The 19798-nt window shown below is 34.2% G+C and overlaps 1 protein-coding gene across 1 annotated transcript in view; it reads right to left on the minus strand.

Annotated features, from left to right (window-relative positions):
* The window catches only part of Sf3a1 (splicing factor 3a subunit 1), a 265118-nt gene that overhangs the window by 192129 nt on the left and 53191 nt on the right, over window positions 1-19798 (minus strand). The window contains exon 5 of the mRNA XM_090395253.1: window positions 16508-16632. Within this exon, the coding sequence (XP_090251379.1) occupies window positions 16508-16632 (125 nt within the window). The remainder of the gene's footprint in view (window positions 1-16507; window positions 16633-19798) is intronic.

Genomic DNA, 19798 nt, shown 5'->3' on the forward strand with positions numbered 1-19798 from the left:
TCAATTACATGAAAGGCCTGCTATAATCTATGAGGGTTGTTTTTGAAAAGTTTAGTAAATTTCCAATAGACAGCAAAACAATTCATTCATTCACACCAGTGCCAGCACAATGATCCCCTGGCAAAATTTTAGCCACGTGTGATGTGTAGTTCTCTTTTGGCAAACATTTAAAATAACCATGTTCACATTTTTCATAAAAATGGAGAAAAATAAATGAGTTTCATGCAGTGATAAAACACTTTTATTCGAAGAAGTGGACTGGCACACAGATCAAAGCCAAGTTAGATGCAGTTCATGAGGACTGTGCAACAGCATTAAAGACTATTTATATTTGGATGAACGAGTTTAAACGTTTTTGTGAAAGTTTTTTTTTTGGATGAATGAGTTTAAACGGGGGTACTTAAGGGTCAAAGCTGTATAATTGAGAGGAGAACTCCACATAGCCTTTAAAGGTATGCAGAGAACCGACCAGAGTTTCTGAACTAATGTCCAATCCTCACCTTCTTGTGGTGAACCCTGTTGGGTATCTACCAGGATACTGAACGAATGAGGATGGGCTGGCAATATGGGATTTAGCCGACCAAACTGTATTCTTATTGCTTAAACCAAAATAAAAAATGATGGTACAACATTAAAAAAAATTCATGGCGGCTGTAGCAACGCCCAGTTAAACAAGGCCACCATTGTTTTCACCAGGGAACCAGGGCAAACAGCGAAAAGTCAGCTACTGGAACAAATCTGAAAACAAACCACAACTCAACATCAGAGTTGAAGATCGGTGCTATCAACTTAAGAAGCCTGAATGGCAAAGAAATGGAACTAGCTGAGGAATTAGATAAGTACCAGATCGACATAATAGGGGTGACTGAAACAAAAAAGACCAAAACTGGTGAGATCTTTCTGAGCAATAAATACAAAATGTTATATTCAGGCAATGACAATCAATGAAAAGAAGGAGTAGCCATAGTATTCAACAAAAAATACGAGGCTAATCTTCTTGAATGGCACTCAGTCTCAAGCAGAGTAATGTGGGCAAATATGAGAATGGGGAACTGGACAATGAGACTTATTTGTGCCTATGGTCCCACAGAAGGTTCTACAGAAGTGGAGGAATTTTTTGACGCTCTAGAAAAAGCAACTGACACAATGAAAAAGGAAAAGTTGGTCCTTGTTGGGGATCTAAATAGCAGAGTAGGAAATGATTGCGAGACATACAAAAATATTTTGGGAAAATTTGGAGAAAAGAGCAAAGCTAATAATAATGGCAAATATCTGTAGGATTTCTGCTCAGGACATGGACTGGTTATTACTAACACCACGTTCCAAGATAAAAATGTGCACAAATTCACATGGAGAGAAGAGGCTAGGAATAAGAAAAGTCTCATTGACTATGTTATTGTTGATAGTGATGTTTTCTCCCTGGTGCAGGACACCAGACTCTAAAGAGGATTTGAAATTGGAAGTGATCACTATTTCGTCTTGAAGAGGATAAAATTGAATTTCATATTGAAAAGAATAACATGTAAGAAAGTTTTAAAGTGAATAAAAGTTGAGCAGCTCTCAGATGTGAACTGTAGACTAAAATACACAAAGATTATTGAAGAAAAAATGAAAGAGTTGGATAACATGAATCAAACCTTGTAGATTCAGTGGCAAATGCTGAAGAAAACATTGATTGATTCTGCCAGAGAGGCATGTGGTGAGGTTGTCTGCAAGGATAAAAAAATCAGAACTCCCTGGTGGACACAGGAAGTCAAAGAGGCAGTGAAGAAAAAGAAGAAAGCATATCAAAAGTTCCTGTCAAATAAGTCAGCTTGTGCTCTTATAGAATATAGAGACAAATGCAAGAATGCTAAACACTGTGTAAAACTAGCTAAACAAAAGTCATGGGAGGACTTTAGCAAGAATATAGAAAATAAATATCAAGAAGGTGGCGAAATATTCTGGAGGTTGTTGAAGAAGCTTAGGAATGGAGGAAAGAGTGCTGTAAAAGGAGTTAGAGATGATAAAGGTGACATGAAAACAGTACAAAAAGATATCCTTGAAGTATGGAGTAATTACTTTGAAAAACTGCTAAATGAAACAAGTAGTGATGACAGCACAGTGGTAAAAAACACTGACCAGGCATGCAGTCAGGAATACATATCCATACTTGAAGTAGAAAAAGCCATCAAAGGCTTGAAATGTGGAAAGGCAGCAGGAGTAGATGATATTCGACCAGAAATGCTGAAGTATGGTGGCATAAAAGTCTTACAGTGGCTGCACTGCATAGTTCAGAAAGTCTGGACAGAGGGACGAATTCCCGATGATTGGAGTACAGCTCTAATAGTACCCATATATAAAAAGGGAAATAAAACTGAATGTGAGAATTACAGAGGTATTTCCCTACTGAGTATTTCCCTACTTCCTGGCAAGATCTATGCAAGTATACTTGAGAAACAGTTGAGAAGAATTTTGGAAGAAAAGCTTGGTGAAGAACAAGCTGGATTCAGGCCAAATAGAGGCTGTCAGGATCAGATCATCACTTTACGACAAATAGCCGAGAAAGCATGGAAATATAACAAAGATCTGTACTTAAGTTTTGTCGATTTGGAAAAGGCATATGACAAGGTGCCAAGAGAGAAGCTATTCAATACGCTGTAGTTATATGGTGTCAATGGGGTATTATATCAAACAATATTTAGTCTTTATTTGAGTTGTAAGTCAGCAGTTAGAATTGAAACAAGTACAGGAAGATGGTTTAATGTTAAATCTGGTGTGAGACAAGGATGTACATTATCCCCTCTGTTATTCATTATCTATATGGATCACATTATGAAGGAAAGTGGTATTAAACATGATATCAACATTGGAGATGTTAATGTTAGCTCTTTGCTTTATACGGATGATGTTATACTTCTAAATAAATCCGCTACAAGTCTGCAAGATTATCTCACTAAATTGAATAGCTGTTGTAATACATATATGGTATGAAGGTCAGCAATGAAAAGACAAAGAAAATCAAAATAGGCAGAATCATTGAAAATGTCAACTCTGTTGTGAATGGAGAACCTGTGGAACAAGTAAAATATTTCACCTACTTAGGCACGATTTTTAATGAAGATGGTAAATTAAATATGGAAATAAACAGCAGAATCAATAAAGCTGGTATAGTTGGAAGTCAATTGAATAAATTCATATGGAATAAGAGAGAAATTAGTCAGAACACTAAATTAGCTGTATACAAGACAGTGTTCAAACCAATTTTAACTTATGGATCTGAGAGCTGGGTCAGAAGTAAAACACTTGATCAAAGACTAGAGACCATGGATATGAGAGTCCTGAGAAAGATTAGGGGCATGAACAGATGGCATCAATGGCAATATCATATTAGAAACGAGGATATTAGGAAAGAACTTGACATTGTCAGCATCCAGGAATGCGTTAGCAGAGCTAATCTCAGGTGGTATGGTCATTTAAACAGAATGGGCGAGGAAAGATTAGCAAAACAAGTGTTCTCTGCCAGGTTGGCAGCAAAACGACCCAGAGGAAGACCAAGATATAGGTGGATTGATACGGTACAAAGTGCTTTAGACGATAGAAATATAAGATCTGATATTGTTGGAGTCTTGACAAGTAACAGACTGATTTGGAGGAAAATTGTAGATAGGAAGTTAGTAATGATGTAATTTTTTTCATGTAGTACTATCATATCCTGTACACCCCCTTGAGGGTACATGGCAGGAATTTGATGATGATGATGAACCACGGACACATAACTTCTTTCATATTCGATGTTTCAGGATAACATACATTTAAAATGTTTTTCAGTTCTTCATCTTCCAAATCCTCATAATTTTCATTTTTAAGTTTAATTGCTGCATTAATCTATCCTTTAAAGACATTATAAGAGGGTTTAGTAATGTTTCTCATAGTAGTTTGTAAAATCTGATTTGTTTTCACTTGCTATTCCTTCAAATTCTTTTGATTTTAACATGGTATCAATTTTAGATTCATAAGAACCTACAGAATTTTTAAAATCATTATTTGCATTAATTGTTTGCATGATTAAGGAATTAGCTCTTATAATACTTATATTGAGACTTTGTAGAGCTTCTGACAGATACGATAATTCCTATAGGATGTCAATCATTAATGCTAGATCTTTTAAAAATTCAAATTGAGAAATCTGTTTAAAAAGCCCTTATATTTATTGTTTGATGCAAAATGCTTGCATAAAGCTGGGTAATTTCTCCACACAGCAAGAGCGGTTTCGTAAACTGCAAGCTGCCCATTGTGGTCCAAACACACGGCCGATCTTTAAAATTTCGATACTAAGGTCTTTTGCAATTGTATTTAATTCTTGTTGATTTTTTGGTAATTGATGATGAAAATCATATAATTTATCCATAAATATTTCAAAATGATTTATTTCTTTAATGTTTTTTATCGAATCGTGTAATGCTAATTGTAAACAATGAGCTACGCAATGCCAAATCATAATGTTGGGAAATTTTTGTAGAAGTTTGATTGCAATACCTGATTTGTTTCCTGTCCATCAGAACAAAATGCAATAAGATGATTTTTTAAATTGTTAACAGAAAATCCATATGAATTTAAAGTAGCATGTATACATTCCACAATGGTATTTTCTAGTTCTGCAAGATCTACAAAAATCATACGTGGTTCAATGAACTCAACCACATATGATTCGAATGTATGTGAATAACAAAAACACTTTTTTTCTATAATAGTAGACGAATTGACAACATTATCGATTCGTCTGCTATTATAGAAATTTTGCATTTTCCCCCTATTATTTTGGAGAATATTTCTAATTTTATTTGTTTAGAAATATTCAACTGTTCTAATTCTTGAGAATCTAGAATGCAATGATAATCCTAGAACAATATCATTTTTAATTTGGAACTCGATTAAATCTGGTAAATCAGACATTAGTCGGTTTCTCTTCACTAAACTATAAACATAATTAAACATTTTTGAAGTTATCAAAATTTCTTTTTCATTTTGTTTGTCAATGAAATTTGATAATACAGGTTTCCTACATTCTTCGTTTATTTTTATGATTTTATTATGATTGGATAACTTTTTATGCAAACAGTTCTTGAGTTTGTAGTGTTTCCATTCGGTTCTATTTTCATTTCTACCCATTCCTTTTATAGGTGACAACTTTTTTCTCCTTCAACACCTAAGTTTTTATATTTTGAGCAAACATGACATCCTAATTTACCATTTTTAACTTCTAACCACTTATACAGCATTTTGAAAGACGGTGCTTGCTTCTCATTCCAGCAATCAAGGAAATGATTTTCTTTTTCTCCTCCAACTTATTGCATATTCATTGAAACAATGCATGTGTTATCTATGACTTCATCTTCGACTTTATTTTCAACAGTAGTAGAATCAGCAGAATCCCTTTTCATTATTTTTTTCCCCAAAAAAATTAATATAATAAATTTCACTGTCTTTTCATGTTTCATGGGTAAAAATACTTTTACAATTATAAAAATAAAATTTGGTGAATCTAGTTTTTAAATTTTAAACACAAACAACTGTTATACATCAGTGTACTGACGAACACAGAACTAATGTCCAGTGGAACAACCTGCTGATGAGTTTTACGAACATCTGATTGTCTAGTGGTTTTACCATACGATTACATATTTATTTTCAAACTTTCGTTATAAAGGAGTTGAAACAATAATTCCAAATAATCTATACACTGTCGAATAGACTAATTTTTGCTAGGTTACCAAACAAGTTTGTTGCTTAATATATTTCAAAAAATTATGTTTTTTTTTTTTTTTTAAAATAAAAAGTAAAGAAGAAGAACAAGGGGCTCGCAAATTTGAGAAAAATTTAACAAAGGGCTCACGCGAGCCCCTTATAGCTCACCACTACATACAACTGTAGTGTTTTGAATAGCTTTTCTCTAGCAACTTTGTCATATGTCTTTTCCAGATCTGCAAAACTTAAATACAGATCTCTGTTATATTCCCATGATTTCTCAACTATTTGTCATCGAATGAAAATCTGAGACATTATATCAAGCAATACTTAGTCTTTATTTGAATTGTAAGTCAGCAGTTGGAATTGAAGGACGTATAGGAAGATGGTTTAATGTTAAATCTGGTGGCATACAACGATGTACATTGTCCCCTCGGTTATTCATTATCTATATGGATCACATTATGAAGGAAAGTGGTATTAAACATGATATCAAAATTGGAGATGTTAATGTCAGCTCTTTGCTTTATGCGAATGATGTTATACTTCTAAATAAATCCAGCAAAAGTCTGCAAGTTTCCCTGACTAAACTGAATAACTGTTGTAATAGATTTGGTAAGAAGGTCAGCAAGAACAAGACAAAGACAATGAAAATAGGTAGAAACATTGAAAATGTCAACAGCGTTGTGAATGGAGAACCTATAGAACAAGTAAAACATTTCAGCTACTTAGGCACGATTTTTAGTGAAGATGGTAAATTAAATATGGAAATAGACAACAGAATCAACAAAGCTGGTATGGTAGTAAGTCAAATGAATAAATTTATATGGAATAAGAGAAAAATTAGTCAAAACACTAAATTAGCTGTATACAACACAGTGTTCAAGCCAATTTTAATTTATGGATCTGAGAGCTGGGTTAGAAATAAAACACTTGACCAAAGACTAGAGACCACGGATATGAGAGTCCTGAGAAAGATTAGGGGCATGAAGAGATGGCATCAATGGCAATATCATATTAAAAACAAGGATATTAGGAAAGAACTTGACGACATTGTTAGCATCCAGGAATGTGTTAGCAGAGCTAATCTCAGGTGGTCACTTAAACAGAATGGGAGAGGAATGAAAGTTCCATAAAACTTGAGATTCAGATACTAGACGAGACAAAAAAGAATTTTGATGATTATGAGAATATATTTCAATCAACTGTAAAAATCAGACACTAAATCTTCTGCAGGTTACACACTGATTAAATATAATTATAATGTAATAGGAACACGTTTAAAGAATGAAAACAGAAAGATTACCAAAATCCTCTTAAACAATTCAATTAATGACTTCTAAGGCCGGAACAGGCCATGCTAGGCCTAAATCCTTGACATGCATGATGATGATAATGTAATAGGAAAAATTAGGAGATATCCTTAAATCCTTTCTTTTAGTGTTGCACGGTGATCAGCATTCATTTTAGAAATTACGGACTTTACAACCGTGTTATAAATAACTCTTTTAATTTCCCGATGTTTCGATCTTCATATTAAGATCATTATCTGGAGCATATACAAATATACAGGACAAGCTGAGTTACATTACATATAGTAAGTTAGAGAAACAATGATATGATCACAGGTTATTCTACTGGCATGACCTCTAGTGAAAAAAAAAATTAATTATTTAGAAACTACATCAAGCTAAATTTTATTTATGATAACACGAATAAACATTCTTTCTTATAGATAGTTTTCTATCAGTAACAATGATGTTCTATTTTTAGCATTACAATTGTTATTTTTGATTTAGGATCCTGGATTATCTACAATCCTGTTTATAGTTACTCTTAGAGAGGAAGGTTCCGTGGGTTGAATATGTGCCTTCCATATGTTTGGGATTTTTAGACCATAATTATTGTTCAGATTGGGGTGGTTGATAATAATCTCAGAGGCTTCCTTAAATTTGTGTTCATACCATGTTTTGGTGTGATGTAGACAACTAATGCTTTTCCAGTCAAATCTATGTAAGGTGTTCAAGGGCATGATCAGAAAGGCCAGCTTCACCATAATTATTATATTTAATGTGTCGTTTATGTTCTTTTTGTCTGATAGGAATTAACCGTCCTGTTTCCCCTATATATGGTATGTTACAGGCAGTGGTGAGCTATAAGGGGCTCACGCAAGCCCTTTGTTAAAATTTTCTCAAATTTGCGAGCCCCTTGTTGTTCTTGTTGCTTTTTATTTAAAAAAAACATAATTTTTTTAAATTTATTAAGTCACAAACTCGTACGGTAACCTAACAAAAATTATTCTATTCGGCAGTGTATAGATTATTTGGAATTATTGTTTCAACTCCTCTATAACGAATGCACCCTCTACACCTCCTCTCTAACGTAAGTTTGAAAATAAATAAAGATAGCATGCTCTACCTTTACCCTTCTCCCTTCTGGTAGCCAATCGTATGGTAAAACCAGTAGACAATCAAATGTTCGTAAAACTGTCATCAGCGGGTTGTTCCACTGGACATTAGTTCTGTGTTCGTCAGTACACTGATGTATAACAATTGTTTGTTTAAAATTTAAAAATAATAATAAATTTAAAAACTGTATATTCAGCAAATTTTATTTTTATAATTGTAAAAGTATTTTTACCCGTGAAACATGAAAAGACAGTGAAATTGATTAAATTTTTTGGGGAAAAAAAATAACGAAAAGTGATTCTGCTGATTCTACTGCTGTTGAAAATGAAGTCGAAGATGAAGATAATAGTGCATTGATTCAATGAAGATGCAACAAGTTGGAGGAGAAAAAGAAAATCATTTACCTGATTGCTGGAACGAGAAGCAAGCATCGTATTTCTAAACGCAGTATAAGTGGTTTGAAGTTAAAAATGGTAAATTAGGATATTAATCTTGCCCGTGATCTGGAAGACCCTTATCAGATCCTTCAACTCGCCAGAACTGAATTATAGTGCCAACTATAAAACGTTCCTAAATAACAAGTTATATCATGCATGTATTGTACGCGCTCTGTTCTTTGTTTAATATAATTGGAATCGGTTGATTATAGTTTGTAACAGTTTTTTACTTTTTAGTGCCTGACATCAGTTATGTACCCTAAGATGCCAACAGCCTTAGTTGGTTAAACTAGTTGGTATAACATAGTTGTTTATTATATGCACTTGATCAATATAACCCCATTAAAAGTCTTTCCAGAGCTTTTTGGTCAAGAAAATTAAACGTTTTTAAGGTAAATTAGGATGTCGTGTTTGCTCAAAATATAAAAACTTAGGTGTTGAAGGAGAAAAAAGTTGTTTTATCATCAAAGGAATGGGTAGAAATGAAAATAGAACCGAACAGAAACACTACAGACTCAAGAACCGCATCTTTGCATAAAAGGTTATCCAAACATAATGAATCATTTGATCATAATAACATCATAAAAATAAATGAAGAATGTAGCAAATCTATATTACTAAATGTAATTGACAAACTAAATGAAAAAGAAATTTTGATAACTTCAAAAATGTTTAATTCTGTTTATGATTTGGTTAAGAGAAACTGACCTATGTCTGATTTGCCAGATTTAATCGAGCTGCAAATTAAAAATGGTATTGTTCTAGGATTATCATTGCAGTCTAGATTCTCAGGAATTAGAACAGTTGAACATATTTCTAAACAAATAAAATTAGAAATATTCTCCAAAATAACAGAAAAAAAAAAGTGCAAAATTTCTATAATAGCAGAAGAATCATAATGTTGTCAATTCGTTTGCTATTATAGAAAAAAAGTGTTTTAGTTATTATTTGCATACAAGTTGAGCTCATTGAACCATGTATGACTTTTGTAGATCTTGTAGAACTAGAAAATACCAACGCAGAATGTATACATGCTACTATAATTGCTACTTTAAATTCATATGGATTTTATGATAACTATTTAAAAAATCATCTCATTGCATTTTGTTCTGATGGAGCTAGTGTAATGTTAGGAAACAAATCAGGTGTTGCAATCAAACTTCTACAAAAATTTCCCAACATTGTGATTTGGCATTGGTCAGCTCATTGTTTACAATTAGCATTACACGATTGGATAAAAAACATTAAATAAATAAATAAATTTGAAATATTTGTGGATAAATTGTATGCTTTTTATCATCAATCACCAAAAAATCAGCAAGAATTAAATACGATTGCAAAAGACCTTGGTATCGAAATTTTAAAGATTGGCCGTGTGTTTGGACCATGATGGGCAGCTTGCAGTTTACGAAACCGCTCTTGCTGTGTGGAGAAATTACCCAGCTTTATGCAAGCATTTTGCATCAAACAATAAATATAAGGGCTTTTTAAACAGATTTCTCAATTTGAATTTTTAAAAGATCTAGCATTAATGATTGACATCCTATAGGAATTATCGTATCTGTCAGAAGCTCTACAAAGTCGCAATATAAGTATTATAAGAGCTAATTCCTTAATCATGCAAACAATTAATGCAAATAATGATTTTAAAAATTCTGTAGGTTCTTATGAATCTAAAATTGATACCATGTTAAAATCAAAAGAATTTGAAGGAATAGCAAGTGAAAACAAATCAGATTTTACAAACTACCATGAGAAACATTATTAAACCCTCTTATAATGTCTTTAAAGGATAGATTAATGCAGCAAATAAATTTTAAACTTAAAAATGAAAATTATGAGGATTTGGAAGATGAAGAACTCAAAAACATTTTAAATGTATGTTATCCTGAAACATTGAATATGAAAGAAGTTACGTGTCCATGGTTAGAAGGAAAACAGAGAATAAGATATTTAAATTTTATTTTGAAATATGAAATTAAAATTAATGATTTTAGAGATTTAGTGGAAATGGCTTTGACTGGAAAGTTACAAAATGAAATGACCAGTACGGTAAAAAAAAGCCAAAGTGATTATGGCAACAATTGCAGTTTACAGTGCTGAAGCCGAACTAGCTTTTAGTGTTATGAATAATATCGTAACGACGAAGAGATCTTCTCTCACTGTAACATATTTCAGATTTAATGACAATATGTATAAATGGGAAACCCTTGAATGAATTTAATCCAAATCCCTATGTCAAATATTTTCTAGAAAATCATCGCTCAGCTATAGATCCCCCTAGAAGAACCCAAGACTTGAAGGAGGAAGGAAATAAGGTGTGACAGCTGTTGTCATAAGTATTTCCTTAAAGTAATTGTTTGTAAACGTTAACTTGTAAAGGAGGGAGTTTTTTTTCTGGGTAAATGTGCACCAGACAGCGAGTTTGTTTTTTTTTCACATAAAATCGTCTCATCGTCTCGAAAGTGATTTTATTAAATAAAATATTATAGTTACTGTTACTACCATTTTACAAATAAGAATTCACTTTTGGTAATCACATAAATAAATAGGACTATAAATAATGCCCCTTGATTGTTACCGTTGATTATCACTTGAAGTATAAAAACAAAAGAGAAATATAACATATTTCAATATTATTGTGTTTTTGATAATATTTATTATTATTTATAGATTGTTTGTCATAAAAACTTCTATCATAAACAAAAAAAATTTATTTTGTTTATAAACACCCTGCAAACATCCAATTGCATTCACAAACATCCTGCCGTGGGCATGGATGTTTGTGATCGTCTGTGGAAATATTAGTGGTGGTGGTTGGCAGTAGATGGCGTTGGTGTAGGGTTTTTTTTCCCTTCGATGCGAGTCCTTTGTTAAAATTTCCATAGCTCACCACTGGTTACAGGTGCAATACATACAGTATAATCCAGGGTGGGCCAGCGGAGGGAGTGGGTCTTTGGATGAGTTGAGTAAGCTATTTAATTTTGCAGGGGGTTTAAAGGTGGCTTTGAGGTTGTATTTTTGTAGTATTCTGTTTATTTTATCCGATGTCCCTTTAATGTAAGGAATGGTTATAGTTTTATTGTAGTCTGGTTTGTCTTTGTTATTTATTGAGGTCATGTAGAGAATTCTGTTAATAGTGTTTTGGCTGAAACCATTTTTTTAAAAAGTATTGCTGATAACTTTAAATTGTGCATGTTCACTGGAGCAGATCTTCAGAGTCCTGTTTTTTAGAGTATTAACGACACCTAGTTTTTGTGTTGGGTGGTGGTAGGAGTTTATATGTATATATTGGCTAGTATGTGTCAGTTTCCGGTAAACAGTGAAGGAAAGATTGCCAGAAGAAAGACTTCTGACAAGTGTATCTAGAAACGGAATTTTTCTAGAGGAGGACTTGTGTGTTCTAGAGGAAGTGTGTTCTATTTTTCAATCTCAATTGTGAACAGCATACGTTTGTGTTGTTTGTTTAGGTGGCTAAGGAATGTGCCTAGTGTCAGGTGGCCATGGGACCAGATCGCGAAAACATCGTCAATGTATCTAAGCCAGACTTTGAGTTTTAAAGTAGAGGAATCTAAAGCATGTTGCTCAAAATGTTCCATATAAAAGTTAGCAATGGGGGGGAGGGGGAGGGGATAAAGGCGAGCCCATGGCATGTAGAAAGCATTTTGCCATACAAAATAACCAGAATGTAATACATGCACAAAGAGCGCCGTGATATCTGGAGGGAATTTGTTCCATAAAAGAAGGATTGTGTCATTAATTGGGACATTCGTAAAGAGGGCAGAGATGTCAAAACTGACTAATAGATCATCTTCTAATGTAATTGATAATGTTTATGAAGTGTGTGTGTGTGTTTCTGATATAGGAGGGGGAATGACCTACCAACACCTTGAGTGTTGCCACTAATTTCATGGCTAAGTGATAATTCAGGCTATCTATCCCTTCGACTATCGGCTGGAGTGATGTGTTTAGTTTGTGTATTTTCGGTAGCCCGTAAATTCTTGGGGAACGAGTGTAGTGTGGAAATAGTTTTTTGACCCTGTCTTCGGCCCATGTGGTAATTGATTTAAGTATTTCTCTGTTTTCTTTTTTATTCTATTGGTTGGGTAGTAGCTGTGGTAGAATAACCTGTGATCAAATCATTGTTTCTTTAGCTTACTGTATGTAATGTAACTCAGCTTGTCCTGTGTATTTGTATATGCTCCAGATGATGATCTTAATATGAAGACTGAAACATCGGGAAATTAAAGGAGTTATTCATAACACGGTTTAAAGTCCATAATTTCTAAAATGGATATCCTTAAATAATATCAGTTTTAAGAAGATTTTAAATCCTGTCAGAAGGTAAAGTCACCACTCAACGTTCATTGTCAAATAACAAATACACAGATTGTCTAAAATTATTATTATTAACATCTGACCTCCGTGGAGTCGGACTTATCGCAGGAGGTACACACTATTGAACGCTATGCTCATCCAACCGTGCTTAAACTGATTCAATGAGTCTACATTCACAACACACTCAGGCAATACATTCCACTCACCAATCACTCTCCATGCAAAGAACCTTCTCTCCACACCACTGCTCACACCCTCTCCCATTCTATGGAAAAATCTCCTCTATGTCAACCTGATAACAACCCCTGACTAGCTTATATGTCTCAATCATACCCCCCCCTTCCTCCTATTCACAAGGCTTTGCAATTTACATTCTCTCAATCTGTCCTCATACTCTACATTCCAAAGACCACTGACCATCTTTGTGAATCTTCTTTGGATCCTTTCTAACATATCCTCATCACTATGAAAACGCAGCGACCAAATCTGTGCACAATAATCCATATGAGGCCTGATCAATGTCTTATATAATGGCATCATAACCTCTTTGTTTCTGCATGTCAAGGTCCTCTGCATCATTGCCATTATCAAGTCCTCCTCTAAGGCCATAACATCTCTTGATTATGCATGGTTCGTCCTAATTTTGCATCATCTGCAAACAGTTGCATATCACTAGTTAAACCCATCCCAATATCATTAATATACAAACTGAACAACAATGGCCCCAAAACTGACCCCTGTGGCACACCACTAGTGACTTTTCTCTTTCGGGATACCGCATCACCATATAAAACTTTCTGATACCTATCTGACAGCCAGTCACTGATCCAACTTGGAAGTCTGTTATCCAATCCCATCTGTTTCAATTTATTTAACAACTTGTTGTGTGGCAGTCAATCAAAAGCTTTTGCAAAATCCAAGTACACCATTGTATATGCATCTCCCCTGTCCAAGATATTTGTCATCTTCTTATAATATGTAAGTTAGTAAAACATGATCTCCCCTTAACAAACCCATGCTGATAACCACAGAGAATACTGCTATTATCAACCCATTTCTGTATCCTATTTCTCACCAATTTCTCTACAACTTTCACCACAACTCCAGATATACAGACTGGCCTATAATTTTTAGCCACAGTCCTATCACCACCTTTATACAGTGGAACAATTCTACCTTCTTTCCACTCCCTTGGAACCTGTGTTGTTGTAAGCCTGTTATTAAAAAGGCATGCCAATGCTACTGCCAATTTCCTGGAACATTCCCTTAAGAACGCATCGCGATGTCATCAAATCCTATCACCTTACTGATTGACATCGATGTTATTTATTTCTTCAAATACCTCCTGCTCACTCACAATTAAGCCATCCTCTCATATGTCCTCTACACTTAAGTTGCTCATGATTCCACCCTGATGATGGACACTCTTATAAGTTGATCACTGAATATCTTAATATCTTCTGCAGCGGTTACCATTCTCCTATTTTCATCCATTAACATTATCTTACCATAATCATTCTTCCTTCTACTTGCCACATATCTAAAAAAAAACTCTCTAAGGTTTTTCTTTGCCTGATTTGCCAATTTCTACTCATACTCCACTTTTGTCTTCCTCACCAACTGCATCACTCTCCTGGCTTGTTCTTTATACTCTTCATGTAACTGATTATTACCACTATTCTTCTTGTGCTACCTCCTAAGTACCTTCTTCTTCCAGATTTCATGCTAAAGTCCTTCATTCATCCATCCATTTTACACCTACCTTATTCAGCTTTTTGGCCTTTGGAATACATTCACACACTGATGCTGTTATGTATTTCTTTGTCAGTTTCCAAGCAGCATCTATTTCCTTACCACTCAACTCCTCATTCCATGCTGCAGCTCCAAGCTATTTTCTAAGCTTGTCAAAATCACCAGCCTTGCACTTCCACATATATCCTTTCTTCACAGAAGTCTGCATATAGCTAGCCACAACCTCATGTGATTACTTCATAATCACTCACCGACTGGTGGAAAGTGCAAAACCACACACACACACAATTACATCCTTTGATGAAATGATCAGATCTAAAACTCTTGATCCTTGAGTGCCTTCCTTTACATGCTGCCTGAGACAGTTACCTCTCAAGAACTGGAGAAATTAATTTTTCTTATTCCCAAATGCTATATCTTCATTCCAATCTATACCACCATAATTAAAGTTGTCCATAATAATTACCCTTTCTTTGTTCACTAATCGAAGTTGTTTATACATTTCTTCATCATCACCATCCACATTCCCTGGTCTATAGCAAACATCCAACTAAATATGTCTTCCTGTCAACCTCCACTTTACACCATTCTGTCACTATTATAACACTATTTCCCTCTTTCATGTCTACCCTATGTGGACATAATTCCCCTGCTATCATCAAGAGCACTCCTTCTCCCTTACAACCCAACTATCAGACCAGCAACATATTTCGTTACAGAGAACTAAATTTGTAAGAATAGACTTCAATTATTTAAAGTCTATTCTAGCAATTCCATTTTGTTAAATTAGCCATTAAACCAGCAATTTTGTTAAATGGTTTACATATAAAGAAAATAAAAAAGAGATTACAGTGCAACATTATCTCAGGTTAAAGCAACAGCCCATAATAGTGGTTATTATTTTTTGGTATAGTGAATTTCCTTTGGACAATGAAGTTGAATGACTATGCCTAAATTAACTTGATAGAACTGTCATTATTACAATAATTATTCTCTTTTCTTGACAGAAGAGGCAGTTATCAGAAAACTTTCAAGACATTTATGTAATATTTGGAACAAAGGAAAACCATAATAATAGCTGGGAAAATATTTTAAGATAAAAGTTTTCCAAGCAAGTCTGACATCAAAATGTCAAATATAAGCTATTTGTATGGATAATTATATTGAATAAGACAGTTCAACTTTATAATTGCAGGCGTAGACTTCTGTGGCTAATTGGTTCAAAAGATATATTTCGGTGATTACACCACATTTTTTATTATTCAGTTATACAAAATACTGAAATAATAGTTCCCGACAAGTTTTGTAAATCGTAGGAGTTACATCTTCAGGGGGTAAATAGTATAACTTAAAGTTTAAACAAGAGAATTAATAATAAAATCATAACCATCTGCCTATTCATAAATTCAAATAATAGAATGCAGATATAAAACACATGACATCGTCCAGTATTGTTCAACATCAGTAATGTTTTATATCTGCATTCTGTTATTTGAGTTTATGAATAGCCAGATGGTTATGATTTGTATTTATTAATTCTCTTGTTTAAACTTTAAGTTATACTATTTACTCCCTGAAGATGTAAATCATACGATTTACGAAACTTGTCGGGAACTATTATTTCAGTATTTTGTATAACTGAATAATAAAAAATGTGGTGTAATCACCGAATTATATCTTTTGAGTTCAACTTTAATTCTCTCCATTTCAGCAGAGTGTCAGAAAATACTTGTTGGTCAAAACTAAACTAAACAAAAAATAAATATTAAATAACTGAAATAAGAAAACTTCACCTTTAAAACTGGCTTTAAAGTTTACATACTGTTTCACATTAAAAACACTTACAAATCAAATGCTGATATAGAAGGAGGATCTGCAATAAATTCAAACTCAGGTGGTGGTTCTTTGGGAACAATAGCTAGTTCAGGAACTTTTCCAATTTCACTTGACTTTTGAGTAATCGGTACAGGCTATAAGGAAAACAAATATTCAAAACTAAAATTAATATTATTCGAAAATATTCAAATGCAGCATATGCTTATAACAGATTTCAGTAATATGTCTGGATAACTATGGATCAAAACTATACGATCATCATATATTCCATAACAAATGCAGGAAACACATGGATTCTGAACAATAGTTAATCTTTACACTTCTATACCGTAATCATTATAATGAATTTAGTTTAATCCTTTATCCCAGTGAGAGCAAACAAAGTTTGCGCCTGAAAATATCTTCAGGACTAAATATAGTGTTGCACTATCTTATCCAGTAAGTAGTGCAACACCAAGGCAACTCGTGGCAAAGGTGGAGCAAGCTACCAGGCACTTCTAACCCAGTATCTCCCATAATGCACAACACATTTCCTATGTGGATATGTATACTGTTATGCATTAAAGGGATTGGCCATCTACCCAGACTAGTTTCGACCTTTATTGAGGTCTCTTCAGTGGGAGCCAGGCCCAGAGCTGGAGATACCAGGCAGAAGCAGTAGCAAGTCATCTGTGCCTATGGGAGTTGCCAAAAGGTTTATCACCTTTTTTAAAATTTACTCTGGATTTAGAGAAAGATGTTGAAAATTTATTTATCACTAGGTTTGACTATAATGAATTTAGTTTAATCCTTTATCCCAGTGAGAGCAAACAAAGTTTGCGCCTGAAAATATCTTCAGGACTAAATATAGTGTTGCACTATCTTATCCAGTAAGTAGTGCAACACCAAGGCAACTCGTGGCAAAGGTGGAGCAAGCTACCAGGCACTTCTAACCCAGTATCTCCCATAATGCACAACACATTTCCTATGTGGATATGTATACTGTTATGCATTAAAGGGATTGGCCATCTACCCAGACTATACCGTAATCAATTGATATAAACTTTCTTCTGAACAGAAGAGCTGATAATTTTAATTCAGAAAATGAAACTGAATGCACTACTGACTTAAACATGCACTATGATGAACTTACAAGTCTATTACTGATGTAGGTCTCACCATTCAGCAACAAGGGATAAGAGTAAAAAGGCAACTGCTAGAACAATACTCTCACATAACTGATGGCGAGCCTCAATGTAATAAGCACTGATGGTAAGAGGTAAAACAAAGAAACAACAATTTTGAAACCATCAGCATCAAGAAAAAAGAAGACTAAATTGCAAGATATTCCTTGAATTACCCTTCCCTCTTCTCCATGTGAATGATAACCTTAAAGGCATGCGAAACATACTTAGAGACCTAACACCTTCTCTTTTTCGAGGGGGGACAGCAGCAAAATGATTTTGCAGGCTGTCTGTCAGATAATATATGAAAAAGAACCTAACAAATGATGAGTCAATAGGGTTCACAATCAGCTGGCATATAATCTTGCTACCATATACTTTGATAGATCATGCCTGTAGGGGAGTCTGAGCACTATTACATGGAGGGCACTGTCGAGAGCAATGCTATAGCAAGGATACTAACCACCCTCTGTATGAGCATCATGCCCAACAGTTTGTTCTTACAATCCATGTCAATAATGTCCATACACTCTTTTTTTTTTTTTTTTTTTTTTTTTAACTATTCCCAAATCCCACCATGGCACAAAGATAATGAGTGTCAGTCATCATCAAATTCCTGCCATGTACCCTCAAGGGCTGTGATATGATATGATATCACAGGATATGATAGTACTACATGAAAAATTTACATCATTACTAACTTCTCTACAATTTTCCTCCAAATCAGCCTGTTACTTGTCAAGACTCGAACATTATCAGATCTTATATTTCTATCGTCTAAGGCACTTTGTACAGTATCAATCCACCTATATCTTGGTCTTTCTCTGGGTCTTTTTCCTGCCAACCTGGCAGAGAACACTTGTTTTGCTAATCTTTCCTCGCCCATTCTATTTAAGTGACCATATCACCTGAGATTAGCTCTGCTAATGCATTCCTGGATGCTACCAATGTCAAGTTCTTTCCTAATATCCTCATTTTTAACATGATATTGCCATTGATGCCATCTGTTCATGCCTCTAATCTTTCTCAGGACTCTCATATCTGCAGTCTCTAGTCTTTGGTCAAGTGTTTTACTTCTGACCCAGCTCTCAGATCCATAAGTTAAAACTGGTTTGAACACTGTCTTGTATACAGCTAATTTCTCTCTTATTCCATATGAATTTATTCAAATGACTTCCCACCATACCAGTTTTGTTGATTCTGCTGTCTATTTCCATATTTAATTTACCATCTTCACTAAAACTCGTGGCTAAGTAACTGAAATGTTTTACTTGTTCTATGGGTTCTCCATTCACAACACAGTTGACATTTTCAATGATTCTGACTATTTTCATTGTCTTTGTATTGTTATTGCTGACCTTCTTACCAAATCTATTACAACAGTTATTCAGTTTAGTCAGGGAATCTTGCAGACTTGTAGCAGATTTATTTAGAAGTATATGATCTTGCATAAAGCAAAGAGCGGACATTAACATCTCCAATTTTGATATCATGTTTAATACCACTTTCCTTCATAATGTGATCTATATAGATAATGAATGATAGCAAGGCTATGTACATCCTTGTCTCACACCAGATTTAACATTAAACCATCTTCCTATATACTTCCTTCAATTCTAACTGCTGACTTACAACTCAAATAGAGACCAAGTATTGCTTGGTATAATGCTGCATTGACACCATATAACTGTATTGTATTGAATAGCTTCTCTCTTGCCACCTTGTCATATGCCTTTTCCAGAAAGACAAAACTTAAATATAGATCTTTGTTATATTCCCATGCTTTCTCAACTATTTGTCGTAAAGTGAAGATCTGATCCTGACAGCCTCTATTTGGCCTGAATCCAGCTTGTTCTTCCACAATTCTTCTTAACCGTTTCTCAAGTATACTTGCATAAATCTTACCAGGAATACTCAGTAGGGAAATACCTCTGTAATTCTTACATTCAGTTTTATTTCCCTTTTTATATATGGGTATTATGAGAGCACAACTCCAATCATCGGGAATTCGTCTCTCTGTCCAGGCTTTCCTAACTATGCAGTGTAGCCAATGGTAGACTTTTATACCGCCACACTTCAGCATTTCTGGTCAAATATCATCTACTCCTGCTGCCTTTCCACATTTCAAGCCTTTGAT

Source organism: Typopeltis vanoorti, chromosome 7 (assembly GCF_054136105.1).
Source record: "Typopeltis vanoorti isolate ZY-2024b chromosome 7, IOZ_Tvanoo_1.0, whole genome shotgun sequence".
Lineage (NCBI taxonomy): Eukaryota > Metazoa > Arthropoda > Arachnida > Uropygi > Thelyphonidae > Typopeltis > Typopeltis vanoorti.